Genomic DNA, 18,180 nt, shown 5'->3' on the forward strand with positions numbered 1-18,180 from the left:
ATTGTGTCAGATTTTGTTTGGTTGTTACTGAGAAGTTGGAAAAGAATTCACACAGAAGAGAAAGGAGGAGGGTAATAGTAATTGAATTGAACGAGCAGTGATCCTTAATTTTTTTGAGACTTTTACATCCCAGTTACAGTAGACTGCTACATTCCTTCAGGTGTCTCTGGTTCACTTGATGTGACACTGGTTCTTTTAGGAAAGGCTGGCAAAAATGTCATGTAACTGCCTTACCTGGATACTTACTGTATGAAGGACCCTCTGAAGAAGTGCTGTTCCAGTGAATTGTTTTTTCTAAGGCAGCGTTTCTCTCTCTTGAGTAGGAGTCCTGAATATCAGGATTTTTCCCGCAATCTCCTAGTGTTGTAGGGAACTGAGGTTATCAATGCAGCCAGCTTAGGGATTCATCTTCTTTTTCATTTGTGCAGGTTACTGATGGGGTTTTATAGATTCTGGGAAAACAATGTCAGTATTTTTAACAAAAAAACTGTGTACATAGAGCATTTATGGTTCAAAATCAAAATGCAGAATTTCAATAAGAATTGCTTCCCTTATCGGAAATGAAAGAAAGTGGGAGTTCCCAGTATTTATTTTAGAGAGTGAAATTTTGTATGATGAGGCCCAAGTTTTTAGAACCGGACTCCACCTAAGGCCCTTGGGCAAGTCTCTCTAGATAGTTATTCATTCTTGGAAAAAATGAGTAATGTCTTTTTTGGTAATTAAAATGCTAATGAAATTTCTTTGCATAGTGTGAATAATACTTCAGTGAAATTGTTCCTGTATGTGGCTGACGTGACGGTGACAACTTACTGAATTGGGGCTTTGGAAAGACTTACTGACTTAGTCAAACAACTCAGAAACAAGAAAGATGTTTCTATCAAGTGAAATGTGTATTTATTCCAGACTTTCGGCTCAGATGCTGGGGCGGAGCCGGGGGGAGGGAAATTTCCAGGGAATCTGATAGTTCAGCTGGTGCAGAGTCGTGTCTGGTGTCTAAGGAGTGGTGCTCAGGACGTGGTTTCTTATGCCAATGAAATCGTCCCTGCTGCTCTCTTTTATTTACTCTCCTGTGGAAAGAGAATAACTGCTTTAACGTGCACCTCATAAAACTTCTACTTCTATTTGGAGATAATGTTAAGTTATAAGCTTTTCTCATAGTAGCAGAAGAGCCAAGTTCTCTTGAATCTTTTCTTGTAACTTACTGCTTCAGCTATTTAAAAGAGGTAGATATCTATCTGTTAACATAAAAAGATCTCTAAGCTGTGTCAAGTGAAGAACATTAAGTTGCAGAACAGAACAAATAGTGTAATGACATCTAGGTAATAAAATGTGTTTATTTTGATGTGTTTAAATTGATGACATATGTATGTCATCAATTTATAGAAATAGTACCCAGAATCATACACATCAGACTTTCAGCCGTGGTCACTGATGGTAAAGGGAGAGGAGAGCAGAAGGGAGGAATTAATAAGGTTTTTTTCCTTCACTCCAAGTACTGCTCTGAAAGAATGCATTTAAGGTTTACAGAGATAACATTTTAAAAATAATGTAATCAGTAATCTTGTCAAAGATAGTGACTATTGCCATTTTATGGCGTGTCCTTCCAGTGGATGTAAATGTACACTTACACATGGATTCATGTGGTACCCATTTCATTTACTCTTCTAAATAGTGCTGCATGGACTATGGCCTTACATAAATGATTGCGCTCCTCTGATGATTTCTGTTGAAAAGTTTCCAGAAATGGGTTTATTGGGGGAAAAAAAGGTAGGTATGATTTAAAGACCCCCAAGTGCCTTCAAGAAAAGTTGTCCCTGTATCCATGACAACCAGAAGTATTTCTAAGTGTCTATCTTACTTTGCACTCCCCAGCATCCAATATTCTTCTCATCTTTGTGAATTTGATAGATTGAAAATATTTTATTTTTGTTTCGATTTATATTTCTACATTAGAGAGATTGAGTTCTTTTTTTACCACATAAATTTGGCCTAAAACAAAAAATTCAGCCAAATTTAATAAAGCTTTGACAGACGCTAAAGGAAGGCACGGCTTTAATATGTGGAGGCTGATTTTAAGAAAAACACTATATCCAAATTAGCGCTTGTCCCTTCAACACAGTCATTAATCAGAGTCCACTAATGATACCATTGCTTGATATATTTTGGGGGAACTTTTTTGTTCTTAATACGCCTTTGGAGGTGGCGGCTGGTGGAGTCTATGTTTGGAAGTTTAGGAAATAAAGATTATAACTTTATTTTCCATTTTCCCTTTCATTTTAAAGTGGGATAACTAAAAAGGAATTGCCCCCCCCCCCCCTTTTTTTAAGTGGCTTATAAATGATCTCTGAAGGCAGTTTACACATTAACATTTGCTGAGCGTTCCTTTGTGTCTTAGGTACTGGGCTGGGCACTGAACTAACAAATATGGAAATTTCACAATCTCTGCTCTCCAGTCTTTTTAGAGAGGTAATACCCAAGATGAGTCCTGAAAGACAAATAGGGGGGTATAAATCTAGATAAGAAGGAGTCAGTGGGACAGAGTGGGGTGAAGAATGTTCAGGTAGAGGGAAACACACGTGCAAAAGTGCAAAGGGACGTGGAAGGGTGTGCGGCTCTGAGCAGAGATTTGGTAAGACTGAGGCCCAAGATAAGAGAAGCAGGAAGTTAGGGATCAAGTAAGTAGGTGCCAGATCATGGTCTTGCTAAGACTTAATTCTGAAAGCTTCGAGGAGCCTTTTAAGGATTTCAAGCTGAGGAGTTGCATGATCAGATTTGAACTTAGGGGCTTTCCTGGTGGCGCAGTGGTTGAGAGTCCGCCTGCCGATGCGGGGGACACGGGTTCGTGCCCCCGTCCGGGAAGATCCCACATGCCGTGGAGCGGCTGGGCCCGTGAGCCATGGCCGCTGAGCCTGCGTGTCCGGAGCCTGTGCTCCACAACGGGAGAGGCCACAACAGTGAGAGGCCCGCGTACCGCAAAAAAAAAAAAAGATTTGAACTTAGAAAGATTGAAAATGTTTTTCTGGATGACACATAAGGGTAGGGCAGAAGTGATGGCAGAGAATTAGGAGGCCGGTAATCCAAAGGAGAGGGAGTTTGAGCCTGAGTGCGGGGACAGGGCGGCTGGTGGATGAGTGGACAGCAGGATGGCAACATGAATGAGACTTTATGAACTGTTTGGATGTGGAGGACAAAGGAGCCGGAGGCATCTGAGTGGTGAGGACCCAGCTTTTTGGCTTGGGGAAGCGGATGATGCTGGGATTGATCACAGAGAGAACACTGGGCCGGGGGAGGGGGTGATGAAGGTAGTGTTGAGGTTTGGTCGTTCCATCCTGAGTTTGAGATGGCTCTGGGGGACCCGAGAAGAGATACCGTCCAGGTAGTTGGATGTAGAGCTTAGGGAACAGACCAAGTCTGGGAGCACAGATTTGGGAACTATGAACATATATTCTTCAAGAGAAATCATAAAAATGCCCTGAGCAGCGGCTGCTTGATTGGATTTTGTTCTGTCTTAATCCTTTTAGGATATATATATTATTTTAAAGTCACTTTTTTTTTTTTAAGATTTTTTGGTTGTGGACCATTTTTAAAGCCTTTATTGAATTTGTTACAATATTGCTTCTGTTTTATGTTTTGCTTTTTTGCCACGAGGCATGTGGGATCTTAGCTCCCTGACCTGGGATCGAACCCGCGCCCCCTGCATTGGAAGGTGAAGTCCTAACCATTGGACCACCAGGGAAGTCCCCCTTATAGGATATTTTAATTACAGTTGCCCCAGCCCAGCCAGGATATTTTCTGCGTCTAGCTTTGATCAGGTGCAGCCATCAGTCCCTGCATCAGTGAACTACTAAGACCATTCAGACCTAAAGATATGCTGGAACTGAAGACAGGTATACCCTTTAAGCCTAGAATATCTGTTAGGAAACATCCAAGTGTCCATCAGTGGGGGACTGAATAAGTACACTGTGGAAAGCACATATGGTCGTAGCATATGTTGCATCCTATCACTCCTCTGCTGAAAGCCTGCTGGTGGCTTCTCTTTGCACTTAGAATACAATCCACACACCTGAAGAACTTGCATGCCTTGACCCTGGGCTGGTCCTCTAGTTTCCTCTTGTGCCATTTTCCTGTGTCCGGACCTTTTACTTTCTCAGACACACGGCACTTTCCCAGTGTCAGCCCTTTGCTCCTGGGGTTCACTCTGCCTGGACCAGCGCTCTCCATTGATTTGGGTGCTAACTCCCTTTTCTCCTTCAGCTGTCAGCCCAAATGACCTCTCAGGAGAGGTCCCTGGCTCCCTCCTCACCCTCCCTCTCCCAGAACCCCTGTTTTTTCCCCCCCTTTAAGATTTCAGTCTGTAATTATTGTGTCTGCCCTTCTTTTATGAGGATGGGGATCGTGTACCTCTTAAATGTTGTAACCCTAGCATCTGACACATACCATGTACAAGATAAACTTTTTTTTTCAGTGAATGTTATATTTATAAGGCGAAATATTGGCAAGTGAAAAAAATTAAGTCACAGACAAGCACTGAATAATCCATTTACAAAAATTAGAATTTCTACACATTATATGTGTGTGTTTATATGTTCATATAAGCATAGGAAAAAAAGAGAAAGTGTATAACCCATCTTGTTTCCAGTTACCTCCATGGAGTAGGATTAGGTCAGAGCCTTTTATGGCCTGTTTTGTTTACTTATGTATTATCATTTTTTATTTTTTACAGTAAGCATATGTAACTTAATGAAGCAGTAATATTAAAGTAAATCTAATCAGAATTTCTAGCTTCGCTTTTAACAATTACACGTCTTTATGGCCAATGATCCTTGTTATGGACAAGTTTTGTAGATTTTTCAGTTAATAAGAAATTGGAAATACAAAGTTTGTTTTGGTTTAGTCCAGTGAACTAATAATTATGTATTAGGTACAGTGTAAAGGAGAAACTCCTGTGTGTCTCCTCTGTGCTCAGTACTCTACCCACAGAGCACTTCATTTCTGACCCTTGTGGTCACCAAATGTGTGGGGTTTTTCCCCACACCAAGTAGTTCTGCTGAACCAGCTGGGTGTCTTACTGTATTGAGTTCAGTTCTCACTCCACCTGGAGGTATAGCATCAGATCCCACAGGGTAAGGGCTCAAGCCCGCAAGACTACACCCCCAACTTCATTTCAGTCGCTAATCACAATTCCAGGTTGTTACCTGTGCTTCTGACCCACTGGCTATAAATCAAGTTCCCATGACCCCCTCATCAGGTTTGATTAATTTGCTAGAGGGGCTCACAGAACTCAGGAAAACAGTTTACTTACTAGATGAGTGGTTTATTACAAAGGCTATTCAGGGATAAGAATGAACAGCCAGATGAAGAGATAAGGTGAGGTCTAGAAGGATGCCACCCTCCCAGCATGCAGGAGTGTTCTTGTTTACCAGCCTGGAAGCTCTCCAACTCCAAAGTTCAGGGATTTCTATGGAGGCTTCATTATGTAGCCGTGAATTATTCTATCACTGTCCAATAGTGATCGTGTTATCTCCAGCCCCTTTCCCCTCCCTGGAAGCCTGCAGGGCTGAAACTTCCAGCCTTCTTTTTAATCACTTTGTTGGTTCCCCTGGCAACCAGCCCCATCCTTAGGGGCTTACCAGAAGTCACCTCATTAACGTAAACTCAGACGTGGTTGAAAGGGGGGGCTTGTTATGAATAACAGAAGATACCCATTTCACTTTTATGCCCTGGAGCTATTTCAGGAACCGGTAGCAAAACTAAATTATAACCAGAGATGCCCCTGTGGCTCTTACATAGGCAATTACAAGGGTTTTAGGAGCTGTGTGCCAGAAACCATGGAAAAAGACAAAATATATATTTTGTTTATTATAAATCATGATATCACAGCTACTCATCAAAGGACTATGAGTTTGTTCTGTTTGTAGATAAATCAGTAGTTCTAATTAAACTGAATTTCCCTTAGCTTGACCATCCTTGAAGAATCATTGACCATTAGGTTCCAATGGAAGGCTTTCCTCTTCCAGCATCCAGGTTACTGGTCACATGCTTTGCATGTAGAATTCTGCTAAGAATTTGCCTTTGAAGTCAGTGGTCTGCCCCCAGCTGCTCTGATATGAAGTGGGGAGAGAGGTGCAGCTTGCTCTGAGGTTGGTGATGTTCCCATGGGTGAAGGCAAGGAGGAGGGGCAGAGGAAAGGAGCAGAGTGGAGTGGACTGGACCATTTGAGGAATCTGCCAAGTGTATGTGGAGGGCATCGTGTGATAACGCACAGAGGATGTGTGTCCCTGAAAATTCTCAGGACGTTTTTTTTCCTCTGTCTTCACATCCTGATGACACCACTTCCAACTGGGTACAAAGTCTTGACTGTGTGAAACTGTGAGTTCTTTAACTGTCTGGAATGAGTCTCTGGAGCTTCCACAGTGCTAATTGTTTCCTGTGAGATCTGCATTTGAAAGTGCGGTTTCTCTCGTTCACCTCTTAACCCTCCTTATTATCCTCTGTTTCCAGTTGGTTCGACTCTGCAATGAAGGAGCTCGGAAGATGGAAAGGACTGAAATGATGTACACAATTAACTCCCAGCTGGAGTTTAAAATTAAGGTATTCTCTCATACTTCTTCATAAATAGATTTGTTACTGCTCCTGCTTAAATCTTATGCGAATAAAGAGATAGTTGAGGGCAACAAAGTGGAGAGGAATTTGCTTTTCACAGCAGGGCCATAAATTGATTACAGAGAGGCTGGCAGGGGAAATAGCAGATGCTTTGCTTTGGACAATTCAGCTCTTGCTAATACCAGATAAAGTGACCTTTCCCTAGGCCACAGAGTTAGGTATTATCTAACCGGCACCTCCTTTTTTCCCAAGGAAGACACCAAACTTGAGAAAAGGGTGGTTAAAAATAATAGAATTTTAGAATAGAAAGGAGATTCCTTTAGTATTCTCAAAGTATCCTGCAAAACAGTGGTATCCCACGAGCTGGACCAGGGTGTTCTCCTAAATCAAATAAGTACACTCCTTTCTCAGTTTGCACAAAAGGATTACTAGTGAATTGTTCTTTTCAAATTTCTTTTTCTCCCATAATTCTTTTGTGCATCTATGCTGCCTGCTACTGCGTGTCTCATACTGCTCAGGGGCAGATGACAGGACGGACAAAGAAGGAAATAACAATTAATGGCGAGGCTAGGCCATGGTCAGCTCCTTTGCTGGCTCACAGTTCAGTTCTTAATGGGTGTGAGTGTTCATGGTTGTGATTCTGTTTCGTTTTATGCCACTTGAATTTAATGAAGCAACTTAAAGCGGTCATATTTTTTCATAGTGAAAGTGTTGCTAATTTGTGCAGTGGGATTAGAGCGATCGTGGCATTACGCAGATAACTCTCTGCTGTGTCATATAGTTTGAGGGCCACTGATATAGTACAGCTACACCCTTTTATTTTATAAATGAGGGAAATACAACCCAGAGAATAATTAATTGTTAACAGGGTCATTCGGCTCGTGGTGGCAAAATCAGGACTAGGGTCCAGACATCCTGACTTGCAGATCAGTGTAAACTCTTCCACTGTGACACCCTGACTATAAAGATGTAAATGCAGAAAGGTGATCCATGATTCTTCTTAGAAAATGATGGGTACTTGCTAAAAACAGCGTGTGCCTGCACGCGCACGCACACTTTAGTTATTATACGCTTGTGTAGAAATTTACGGCAATTTCAAAACCCATTTTTTCCCATCCTTCAAAAAGAATCCTGTCCTTCACTTTCATTTGTTTCTAAGTATTTTAGAAAATATATCTATACATCAAAAGATTCTTTTTAATCCCCTCTTTTTTAAAGATGATAAATCTCTAACCATTTCCATTTTAAAAGTTGATAAGTCCTTCCCTAACCATTTTTCTTTTTCTTTCTTCACTGATAATCAGTTGGTTTAAGATACCTTTAAGCTCTGTTTCTCTAGAACCACAATTAATTTGTAACTGAAAAAATACTTACCCCAAGGGTTCTTAAAAATAAGTGATTGGGGCTTCCCTGGTGGCGCAGTGGTTGAGAGTCCGCCTGCCGATGCAGGGGACACGGCTTCGTGCCCCGGTCTGGGAGGATCCCACATGCCGCGGAGCGGCTGGGCCCGTGAGCCATGGCCGCTGAGCCTGCGCGTCCGGAGCCTGTGCTCCGCAACAGGGAGAGGCCACAACAGTGAGAGGCCCGCGTACCGCAAAAAAAAAAAAAATAAATAAGTGATTAACATCAACTGAGTGCATGAGTTTTTGGTTTTTTTGTTTTCTCTTGGTTCAATGATTAAGATTGCAAACTTAAAGGAAAGTATTCTAAGTTTAGATTTATAATGAAGGACTTAATTCAGACCACTTAGAAATACTAATACAACCTTAGGACCTCATTTCTGTAACACTTTATGGATAGCAATGGACATTTTTATTCAGTTCATTTCAAAGACGCGAAGACAGATATTCAAAGAAGTTAAGTGGTTTGTCCAAGCATGTGCATTCTTTCAACAAATTTCATGAGCACCTTTGTGGACTGAAGTGGGAAAACAAAAGCACGATCCCTGCCCTCAGGGAGCTTACCATCTAGTAGAAGACTACAGAAATACAAAGGAGTGAGCCAAGTCTACAGCTGTTATGGGAGATAGAAGAGTTTTGAGAACACCAGCAATGGAGAGGGCGTGGCTGGCCCTAAGAATGAGGGACAAAGGGGTGGGGAGCTTGTAGCAGCCAGGCAAGGCTTCATACTGGAGGTACGCTTGAGCTGATCTTGAAAGGAGAGAGAGAAGGGTCTTCCAAGAGTGAAGAGCAGGAGCAAATGCACAGGACATGGTTTCAGCTGCTGTAGCCCAGGAATTGCACACATTCAGTGGGGTCGAGGCAAGCGGGGCAGAACTAGAACTCATGGGAAGGGCCTTGTGTGCCAAAAGAAGGAGCAGAGCCGGATCATCTGGGAGCCACTGAAAAGTTCAAAGCGTGGAAGTGACACAGTCAGATGCGCATTTAGTAAAGATGACCTTAGCATCATAGTAAAAGCCTTTTAAACTTATTCCAAATCCAGAAGTCATTAAAAGGAAAATTGATCGATGTGAAAATTTTAAAAATTTCTCCATAGAGTGAAAATTAAAGGGTATTTAAAAAGTGAAAAGGGAAATAGGAAGCTGGGAAAAAAAATTTAGAACTCACATATAGATAAAGCGTTAATATTCCTAACATACAACCTCAAAGTGATAAGAAGAAGAAAAGGAAAAAATCCATTAGAAAATTGCAAACTAGAAAACTGTCCTCAGAAGAGGAAATACAAATGACTGTTAAACATCTGAAAAGATGCTTTACTTCATTCAGAAGAAAATTGCTAATTGAAATTAAAATAATGTATTCTACCACTTACATTTATAAATAATTCAAAACATTTTATCAGTGAGTTGTTGGGAAAGCCATGTTTATCTGTTGCTCGTGGGAAAGATTGTTATAACCCCAATGGTGGGCAATATGTCAATAACTATCAAAATTACAAATGCAAGTTACTATGACCCAGCAATTTTACTTCTAAGAATTTATCCTATTGATATACTCATGAATGTGTAAAATTACACACACACACACACACACACACACACACACACACACACAATGCAGACATACACACAAAGTTACTGATATGGCATTGTTTTAATTGCAAAAGATTAGAAACAACCTAAACATCTATCAATAGGGGACTGATTAAATAAATTATAGTATACCTAAATTATGTAAGACCGCTCAACTTAAAAAAAAATGAAGAATTTTAGGAATCTAAAATTCTGTCTTACATTATTAAGTGAAAAAAGTAAGGTGCAGAACAGGAGGAAAAGAGTATAAAAGTTGCTTATGTGTAAGAAATGTCTGGAAAGTTATAGAAGAACAGTAACAGTTACTACCTTTTAGGGGCTGTAATCAGTGGTTGGAAACTGAGTAGATGAGGTACGGGGTGGGAAGGAGGTTGTCCACTTAATAGGTTTTCATAGGACTTTTTTTTTTTTTTAACAACCCCCCTTCCCACTCTACACACATAGACCAGATTCAGTTTATTATTTTAAAAATGTATTACAGCAGCTATGTGGAGGGTAAGTTGGGAATGTAATAAAACCGGAGGCAGAAAACCAGTTTGGAGACTGGAAGCAGAGGCAGAGAGATAAGCGGGATGCCTGGAGGAGGGCTGTAGCGGTGGTACCGCAGGTGTCTAGTCTGGTCGACTGGATGGAGAGTCACACCATCCACCTAGGTAGGGAATCCAAGAGGAGGAACGACCCTGAGGGAAAGGTAGCGGGTTCTGTGTTGGTTCTGTTTGGTTTATGGTCCTACCGTAGCCATTACTGCCATGAAAATATTTACTATTTACTATGTGCCATTTTCACATAGTCTCATTGAATTCTCACAGGAACCCCATGAAGTATCTAATTATTATTCCCATTTTATCGTTGAGGAATTCGAAGCTAGGAATAGTAAATTATTTGCTCAAAGTCATACACCAAGGAGTACTGAAGCCTGGATTCAGATCTGCGACTGACTGCAGCGTCCATATTCTTAACCATGGCAGCAAAATAATGCTAGTGTTTTTCTCATTTGAAGGGGATAAAAGCTTATATATATATGTCTCTGTGTGTGTGTGTATTAGATATTTATGTATGTATGAATGTATGTATGTATGTTTACTTACATGTGTTTTTCATTTTTAAATTAGCAAGTTTCTGGCCGAGTATCATGTGCTGTACGTGGTAATGTGAGGGGTGAGGAGAGTCCACCGGATCGGCACAGGAAGCCAATATTAAGAGCGTGGACTCTGGAGCCAGCCTGCCTGAGTTCCAGTTGTAGCTCCACTACTTACTAGCTGTAGGACTTTGGGCATTACTTAACTTTCATTTCTTAGTTTTCTGAACTGTAAAGTAGGACTGATAATGGTACTTTCCCTCATGGAGTTATTGTAAGGATTAACTTAATTAATGGGAGGGCAGAGTGGAGAGTGACTGCTCAGTGCATATGGACTTTCTTTTTAGGGTAATGCAAGCGTTCTGGAATTAGATAGTGATGATCACTGCACAACACTGTGAATGTACTAAAAGCCGCTGAATTATATGTATACTTTAGAATGGCTAAATGATGCATTTTTGTCTCAATTTAGAAAAAACTTGTTCTTCCTTGTCTCACTGGCCCATAAAATTAGTTAAATTTTATGCTGAGGCTGGTTTTCTAGGATGCTAAGTAACACCAAAAAGAATGAAAATATTTTCTCCATGGGAATTATATCAGTACCTTTAAGGATGTGTTTTTTTTTTTTTTTTTTTTTTTTTAAATTTTATTTATTTATTTTTGGCTGCGTTGGGTCTTCGTTTCTGTCCGAGGGCTTTCTCTAGTTGTGGCGAGCGGGGGCCACTCTTCATCGCGGTGCGCGGACCTCTCACTATCGCAGCCTCTCTTGTTGCGGAGCACAGGCTCCAGACGCGCAGGCTCAGTAGCTGTGGCTCACGGGCCCAGTTGCTCTGCGGCATGTGGGATCTTCCCAGACCAGGGCTCGAACCCGTGTCCCCTGCATTGGCAGGCAGGTTCTCAACCACTGCGCCACCAGGGAAGCCCAAGGATGTGTTTTTGTTCATGAATTTTTCTTTCTTTTTTTGCGGTACGCGAGCCTCTCACTGTTGTGGCCTCTTCCGTCGCGGAGCACAGGCTCCGGACGCGCAGGCTCAGCGGCCATGGCTCACGGGCCCAGCCGCTCCACAGCATGTGGGATCCTCCCCACCGGGGCACGAACCCGTGTCCCCTGCATCGGCAGGCGGACTCTCAACCACTGCGCCACCAGGGAAGCCCTCTTTTCTTATTTTTGATTCACACCTGGATTCTAGTCTTAGACGAAGCTTCTAAACTGTGGGAATTCACTTAGGAGCAATTTGGGCTACTGTGATTCTTCTAAATATTTTGGTCATTTTTATAGCTTCTTCTTAAAAGAAAGCCATCTGAATGAGTTTAATCTTTCAACAATAAACTGAAACAAAAAACATTTATAGTATCAGATTTTTGTTTTTTAAAGAAGCATAGACATATTGCAAGCCACCGTCAATTTTAGATATACATTGGAAATTTATTTTTGCCCAGTGGAGTATGAGGTGTTCATAAAACTCAGTCTGTTTTAAGAACAAGAGTTAACTGAAGCCTGCGTGCCTAGAGCCCCTGCTCTGCAACAAGAGAGGCCACCGCAGTGAGAGGTCCGCGCACCACAGTGAAGAGTAGCCCCTGCTCACAGCAACTAGAGAAAGCCTGTGCACAGCAACGAAGACTCAACATAGCCAAAAATAAAAAAAATTTTAAAAAAGAAAAAAAAGACCAAGAGTTAAAAAAACTTTCTTCCCCGTCCTCTAAACTAAGAACAGTCATAGGGTGCCATTACATAATACTGTCATTGGTTTATCCTACACACGCAATAACAAGATAGCAGTGCGTTCCCAGTAGTTGCAGCCCTGTGGCAGGACCTAACCTGGCTCTGACTATTTGTGGTGACCTCTTGTGTGTGCTGGTGGGGTCCTCCTGAGTTATCTAAGCAACCTCTCTGTCACCTTTTAAGTCTCAGCCATAGTCTGATTTGAGATTTAGAGGCTGAAAACTACATGAACTCCTTGAAATAGCCAGTTTTGAAATTTTGAGATCAGCCATACTGTTTCATCTTACATGTTAAATCTTCAGGAAAATAGTATATAACTGATGAGCAACCTTCTTATAAACGTCCTTTATAAATTAAAAAAATATGAAATCCTTTCTTAGCGTTCTTATTTCCTCCCTAATATCCTCAATTTCCCCTTTGGCTATTTTTAATCATTATTCCCTGAAATGGATGACATTTGGTTGCACCACACTTACTAGAGTTATCTTTTGTGTGTCCAAGAACTTTTGCTTATTTTTATGGATGTCGTTTTTTCAATCAGATTTTTGGCAGTAAGCATTTCTGGTAACTTAAAAAAAAGCTCTCATGGGTAAGGATCATTCTGAGGTTTTGAGAGTTTTCCAGTTGGAAACTGTAAACTGAATAAAGAAAAGACAGTATGCAGTTCCTTGAATATAGCCTTTTCTATGAGAGTAAGATGGATTATTCTGAAAGAAGTTCATTTTCACAACCAGGAAATGGCATGATGCTTTCAGGGATGAACTTCCATGAGGGAAACTACCATAAACTTAAGCAAAGGTTTTCTCCAGAATACAGCTAAGTAGATAATCAATAGACAAAACATTCGTTTGCAGGGTTTTTTCTTTCCTTTTGAATAAAGTCTTTTTAGTTCATGAATTGAATGCAGACTTTTTAATTTGTCTCTTTTTAACCGCAGCTATCAATGTTTTTTTCATATGTTTGGATTCTGACTTGTGATATTTAAAATAACTTCAGTTGATACCAATAGGTTTCCTTTTGAGGCTTTTCAGTTTTAAGTGACTCCTTTTCCTTTTGAGGCTTTTCAGTTTTAAGTGACTCCTTATCAATCTTCTTTTCAGTTAAGAGTTAATGGAAGGGTAATAACTTTTGGTTGACCCAATAACATTTTCTGATTGAGTTTTAGTTTTTATATAGGCAAGTTAATATTAATAGTTTATTTATTTATTTTGTTTTGTTTTTTGTGGTACGCGGGACTCTCACTGTTGTGGCCTCCCCCGTTGCGGAGCACAGGCTCCGGACGCGCAGGCTCAGCGGCCATGGCTCATGGGCCCAGCCGCTCCGCAGCATGGGGGATCTTCCTGGACCGGGGCACGAACCCGTGTCCTCTGCATCGGCAGGCGGACTCTCAACCACTGCGCCACCAGGGAAGCCCTAATAGTTTTTTATATTGGAAAATAAATTGTTCTTCCTGATTTTCTCTTGGAGAATGTGCTATCCTTCTCTAACTGTATTTCACTATTACGTACTTGTTATATACACTATTATATAAAATAGTGATGTATCATTTGTTTGAATGTAAGTTTTATACTTTACTTTCAATTATCCTAAAAGGACTTTACTTTGGCTTTGGGTACTGAGTGTTTCTCTTTTTGTAGCCTTTTCCTCTAGTCTCCTCTTCCCGCTGGTTGGTCAAAAGAGGTGAGTTGACAGCCTATGTGGAAGACACTGTGCTTTTCTCAAAAAGGACGTCCAAACAGCAAGTCTACTTCTTCCTCTTTAACGACGTGCTCATTATCACCAAGAAGAAGAGGTAAGCCTTCTTGTGGCGTTGCTCGCTGTACATCCAGTTTTGAAACTCTGTAATTCAGACACCTGTTGGAGGTGATCATCCTTTAAAAGCTTGAGATGTTAGGTGTATAGTTTCTACACATGGACTCATACAAGCCTCTGTGCTTCATTTTTTTAAAATTACCTCTACAGCGAAGACTTGAATTGTTACCAGCATCATTATCCTAGCCAACTGCTGCTGGGCTTTTATAGCATGCAAACCTCTGCTCTAAACATTTGACAGGTTTATGTTATTGGATTCTCTTGACATCCCTGGGGAGGCAACCCTCTTAATATTTTGTTTGTTTGTTTGTTTGTTTTTGCGGTACGCGGGCCTCTTACTGCTGTGGCCTCTCCCGTTGCGGAGCACAGGCTCCGGACGCACAGGCTCAGCGGCCATGGCTCACGGGCCCAGGCGCTCCGCGGCATGTGGGATCTTCCTGGACCGGGGCACGAACCCGTGTCCCCTGCATCAGCAGGTGGACTCTCAACCACTGCGCCACCAGGGAATCCCCTCTTAATATTTTTGATCAGCATTTTTCACAGTTCTTCTGCCATAGGACCTTTGTATAAAACAGACAAAAGTTGCTCCGGTTGAGAACAAGCTGGGGTGTGACTCTAGCACTTCTTGTAACTTAATTTAAAATCCACTGCTCTTAAAGATTGTTAGAAAATCTTTAGAAAGATTAGATTTTTTTTTTAGAAAAAAGTTTCCCCGTGACTGGGAAGATATTAGCAATACTCCCTGCTTCAGGGAAGAAAGTCAATCCCTTGGTTGGCAGAGTGTTTATTCCTCTTACTTTAGACTTCTGGTTGTGGAATCAGGTCCTGCTCCAGAAGGAATACTGTACAAGCCTTTTCTTTACAGCATTTGTTCTAACCGTTCCCACTCACAACACACACACATGCACACGCACATACACATACACATACACATATTCCCCTTAGCCCTTAGCGCTGCCTTTCTCTAGGGAGCATTCTTTATTAAATGTACTCAGTATGTGTTGGATTATAAAATATTTTCCTGCTGTTTCTCCATAAATAGTCCGTCTTTCCTAGAATATGAACTTAGAATGAAATTATAAATCTGTGGTTTGTTATTTCCACATATGAAGGCGATGAAGGTAGGCTGAATTGCTGGCATATGATAGGAATAGTAGTAGTTAGTTCACGGGGTACAGTTTAGACAAAGTAAAGAGAATCATGGAAACAGGCTTCTGTGGATATATAAAATTAATGCCCAAATTTATCATGAAATGTTTATTCAAATTCTACTTCTGAGTGGCTGACATTTTAGCTTGAAAGTTCAAACTAAATTGAAACAGAGGTTGAGCTTTTCTTTCTGCTCCTTTTAATCAGACTGTATTATGAATTATTTCGGCTGCTCGGTTGTCAAGGTGACATGAAAACTTTGTATGATCTGCCCTGAAGAGCCATAATGTGACGATGATGAATACATAAAGACGCTGATGATTATTTTTCATACTTAGGAAAATAGTGTTCCCATAACTTCAGGAAGAGATTATTTCTCTTACCTGGGACAGTTTAAATAGTTCTAGTAGTTAAGTAAATTTTATAAATACAGATTGGAGAGGAATTATAATTTTTGTATTTTTGTGTTTTGTTGGTTTCCTATGAGATAGCATGTTTCTTTGGCTTTCTTTGCGATGTTTTGTTTTTAGAGGAGGGTGATTATATATGACTCTTCAAATGCCAGAACTCTTGACTTTTAACATCTTCCAGCTGTTGAAATATTTGTTCTGTCTCAATGGACCAAAAGCTTTCACTGAATTTTTGATTTTTAATGATAAAATATACATTGACAGTACCAAGCCAATTTTTTTTTTTTTTTTTTTTTTTTTGCGGTATGCAGGCCTCTCACTGTTGCGGCCTCTCCCGTTGCGGAGCACAGGCTCTGGACGCGCAGGCTCAGCGGCCATGGCTCACGGGTCCAGCCGCTCCGCGGCACGTGGGATCTTCCTGGACCGGGGCATGAACCCGTGTCCCCTGTACCGGCAGGCAGACTCTCAACCACTGCGCCACCAGGGAAGCCCCCAAGCCAATTTTAAACGTAAATGTAGTTTTGCTATGGTGATGAAAACATTAAGGGTATTAAACCAGTATGTCACAACTTCTATTCTTTTTTTTTTTTAAAAAAAGAAACAACAATTTTTTTTTTTTTTTTTTTTTTTTTTTTTTAATGCTAATCCCTCAGGGTAGGCTATGGGATTGGCTTTCTTGAATGATAATTTTTATTGGTTTCCAAATCATTAACTGATGTTTTTGTTTTTTTATACATTTATTTTATTTATTTATTTATTTGGCTGTGTTGGGTCTTCGTTTCTGTGCGAGGGCTTTCTCTAGTTACGGCGAGGGGGGGCCACTCTTCATCACGGTTTGCGGGCCTCTCATTGTCGCAGCCTCTCCCGTTGCGGAGCACAGGCTCCAGACGCACAGGCTCAGTAGTTGTGGCACACGGGCTTAGTTGCTCCGCGGCATGTGGGATCTTCCCAGACCAGGGCTCGAACCCGTGTCCCCTGCATTGGCAGGCGGATTCTCAACCACTGCGCCACCAGGGAAGCCCGAAACAACATTTTTTAAAAAAAATATTTATTTATTTGGTCGCACTGGGTCTTAGTTGCCGCACACAGGATCTTCATTGCGGCATGTGGGATCTTTAGTTATGGTATATGGGATCTTTAGTTACGGCATGGAACTCTTAGTTGTGGCATGTGGGATCTAGTTCCCTGACCAGGGATCAAACCCAGGCCCCCTGCACTGGGAGCGTGGAGTCTTAGCCACTGGACCACCAGGGAAGTCCCGCAACTTTTATTCTTGAACTTGCCTAGAACCCAATAAATACAGACTTTTGAAAGTCAGAATTGAGATATATGCTATTCTACTTAACAGTGTACTTTGCCCTCCACAGGAGATTTTGCCATTATATTTAATGTTGCACTGTGAGCTATTTGTTTCCTTAGATATATTTGCACTTCTGTGTTAATAAAAGAAAGAAATACAGCTTCAATGGAGAGGGCAACCCTGAGTACCTAACTGCCTGTACCAAAACTGGGGTTTTCTTGCCTTTACCAATTAGCTCATCATATTTCTAAGGTGCTCTTGACTCCGAGAATAGCATTGGAGGTTCAAGTTGTTTATGACCTGAATATTTGGTGAGGGTGACAAGCAGACCACAGAGTCTTGATAAACAGACTGGGTTAAAAATGTACAGTATGCACAGCCGTATTTCTATTATAGCTTCAAGGAGGCAGCTACAAATGCTTTGCATGCCAGAGACAGCCATGAAGGGGATACAGCAGCTTTGAACAAGGCAATCGCTTAGGCTTGGCTACGAGGTGCAGATGAAAGATAACTACGTATGCCAGCTCTGTAGGACTGATCCAACCGCCCACTGCCTAAGTAGAATTCTAGGATTCAGTCAAGGAGCTTAGCTGCTGGGACTCCACTGGTTTTCAGCTTCAGGGAGGCTCCCTGGCTACTGGGAGGGACCGCTTGGGAGGACAGTTACTCTTTCTCCAGTCTGGCAGAAGGTTTATGCTGAGATGGTTTATGCTGGCGGATGGGATGAGTGGCTACCCCAGCTCTGCAGTGTGTGTGTGTGTCACTGCTAGTGCTTGCAGAGTGGCTAGTGACCATGCCTCTGTCTTCTAGGACAGGAATTTTCACTCTTTTTTAATTTTATCTTATTATTTATTTTTTTTGCGGTACGCAGGCCTCTCACCGTTGTGGCCTCTCTCGTTGTAGAGCACAGGCTCCAGATGCGCAGGCTCAGCGGCCATGGCTCACGGGCCCAGCCGCTCCGCGGCATGTGGGATCTTCCCGGACCGGGGCACGAACCTGTGTGCTCTGCATCGGCAGGTGGACTTTTAAGCACTGCGCCACCAGGGAAGCCCTTCACTCTTTTTTAGACTATCAAAAAGAAGTTTAAAGTTTCCATTAGCTCTGGACAGCTTG

The 18,180-nt window shown here is 41.6% G+C and overlaps 1 protein-coding gene across 2 annotated transcripts in view; it reads left to right on the forward strand.

Annotated features, from left to right (window-relative positions):
* ARHGEF26 (Rho guanine nucleotide exchange factor 26) overlaps positions 1–18,180 on the forward strand; it is a 156,123-nt gene that overhangs the window by 96,770 nt on the left and 41,173 nt on the right. For both annotated transcript variants that reach the window (XM_032629869.1, XM_032629870.1), the window contains exons 10-11: positions 6,502–6,591; positions 14,034–14,188. In XM_032629869.1, coding sequence (XP_032485760.1) covers positions 6,502–6,591; positions 14,034–14,188 — 245 coding nt within the window. The remainder of the gene's footprint in view (positions 1–6,501; positions 6,592–14,033; positions 14,189–18,180) is intronic.

Source organism: Phocoena sinus, chromosome 4, assembly GCF_008692025.1.
Source record: "Phocoena sinus isolate mPhoSin1 chromosome 4, mPhoSin1.pri, whole genome shotgun sequence".
NCBI classification, from domain to species: Eukaryota; Metazoa; Chordata; class Mammalia; order Artiodactyla; family Phocoenidae; genus Phocoena; species Phocoena sinus.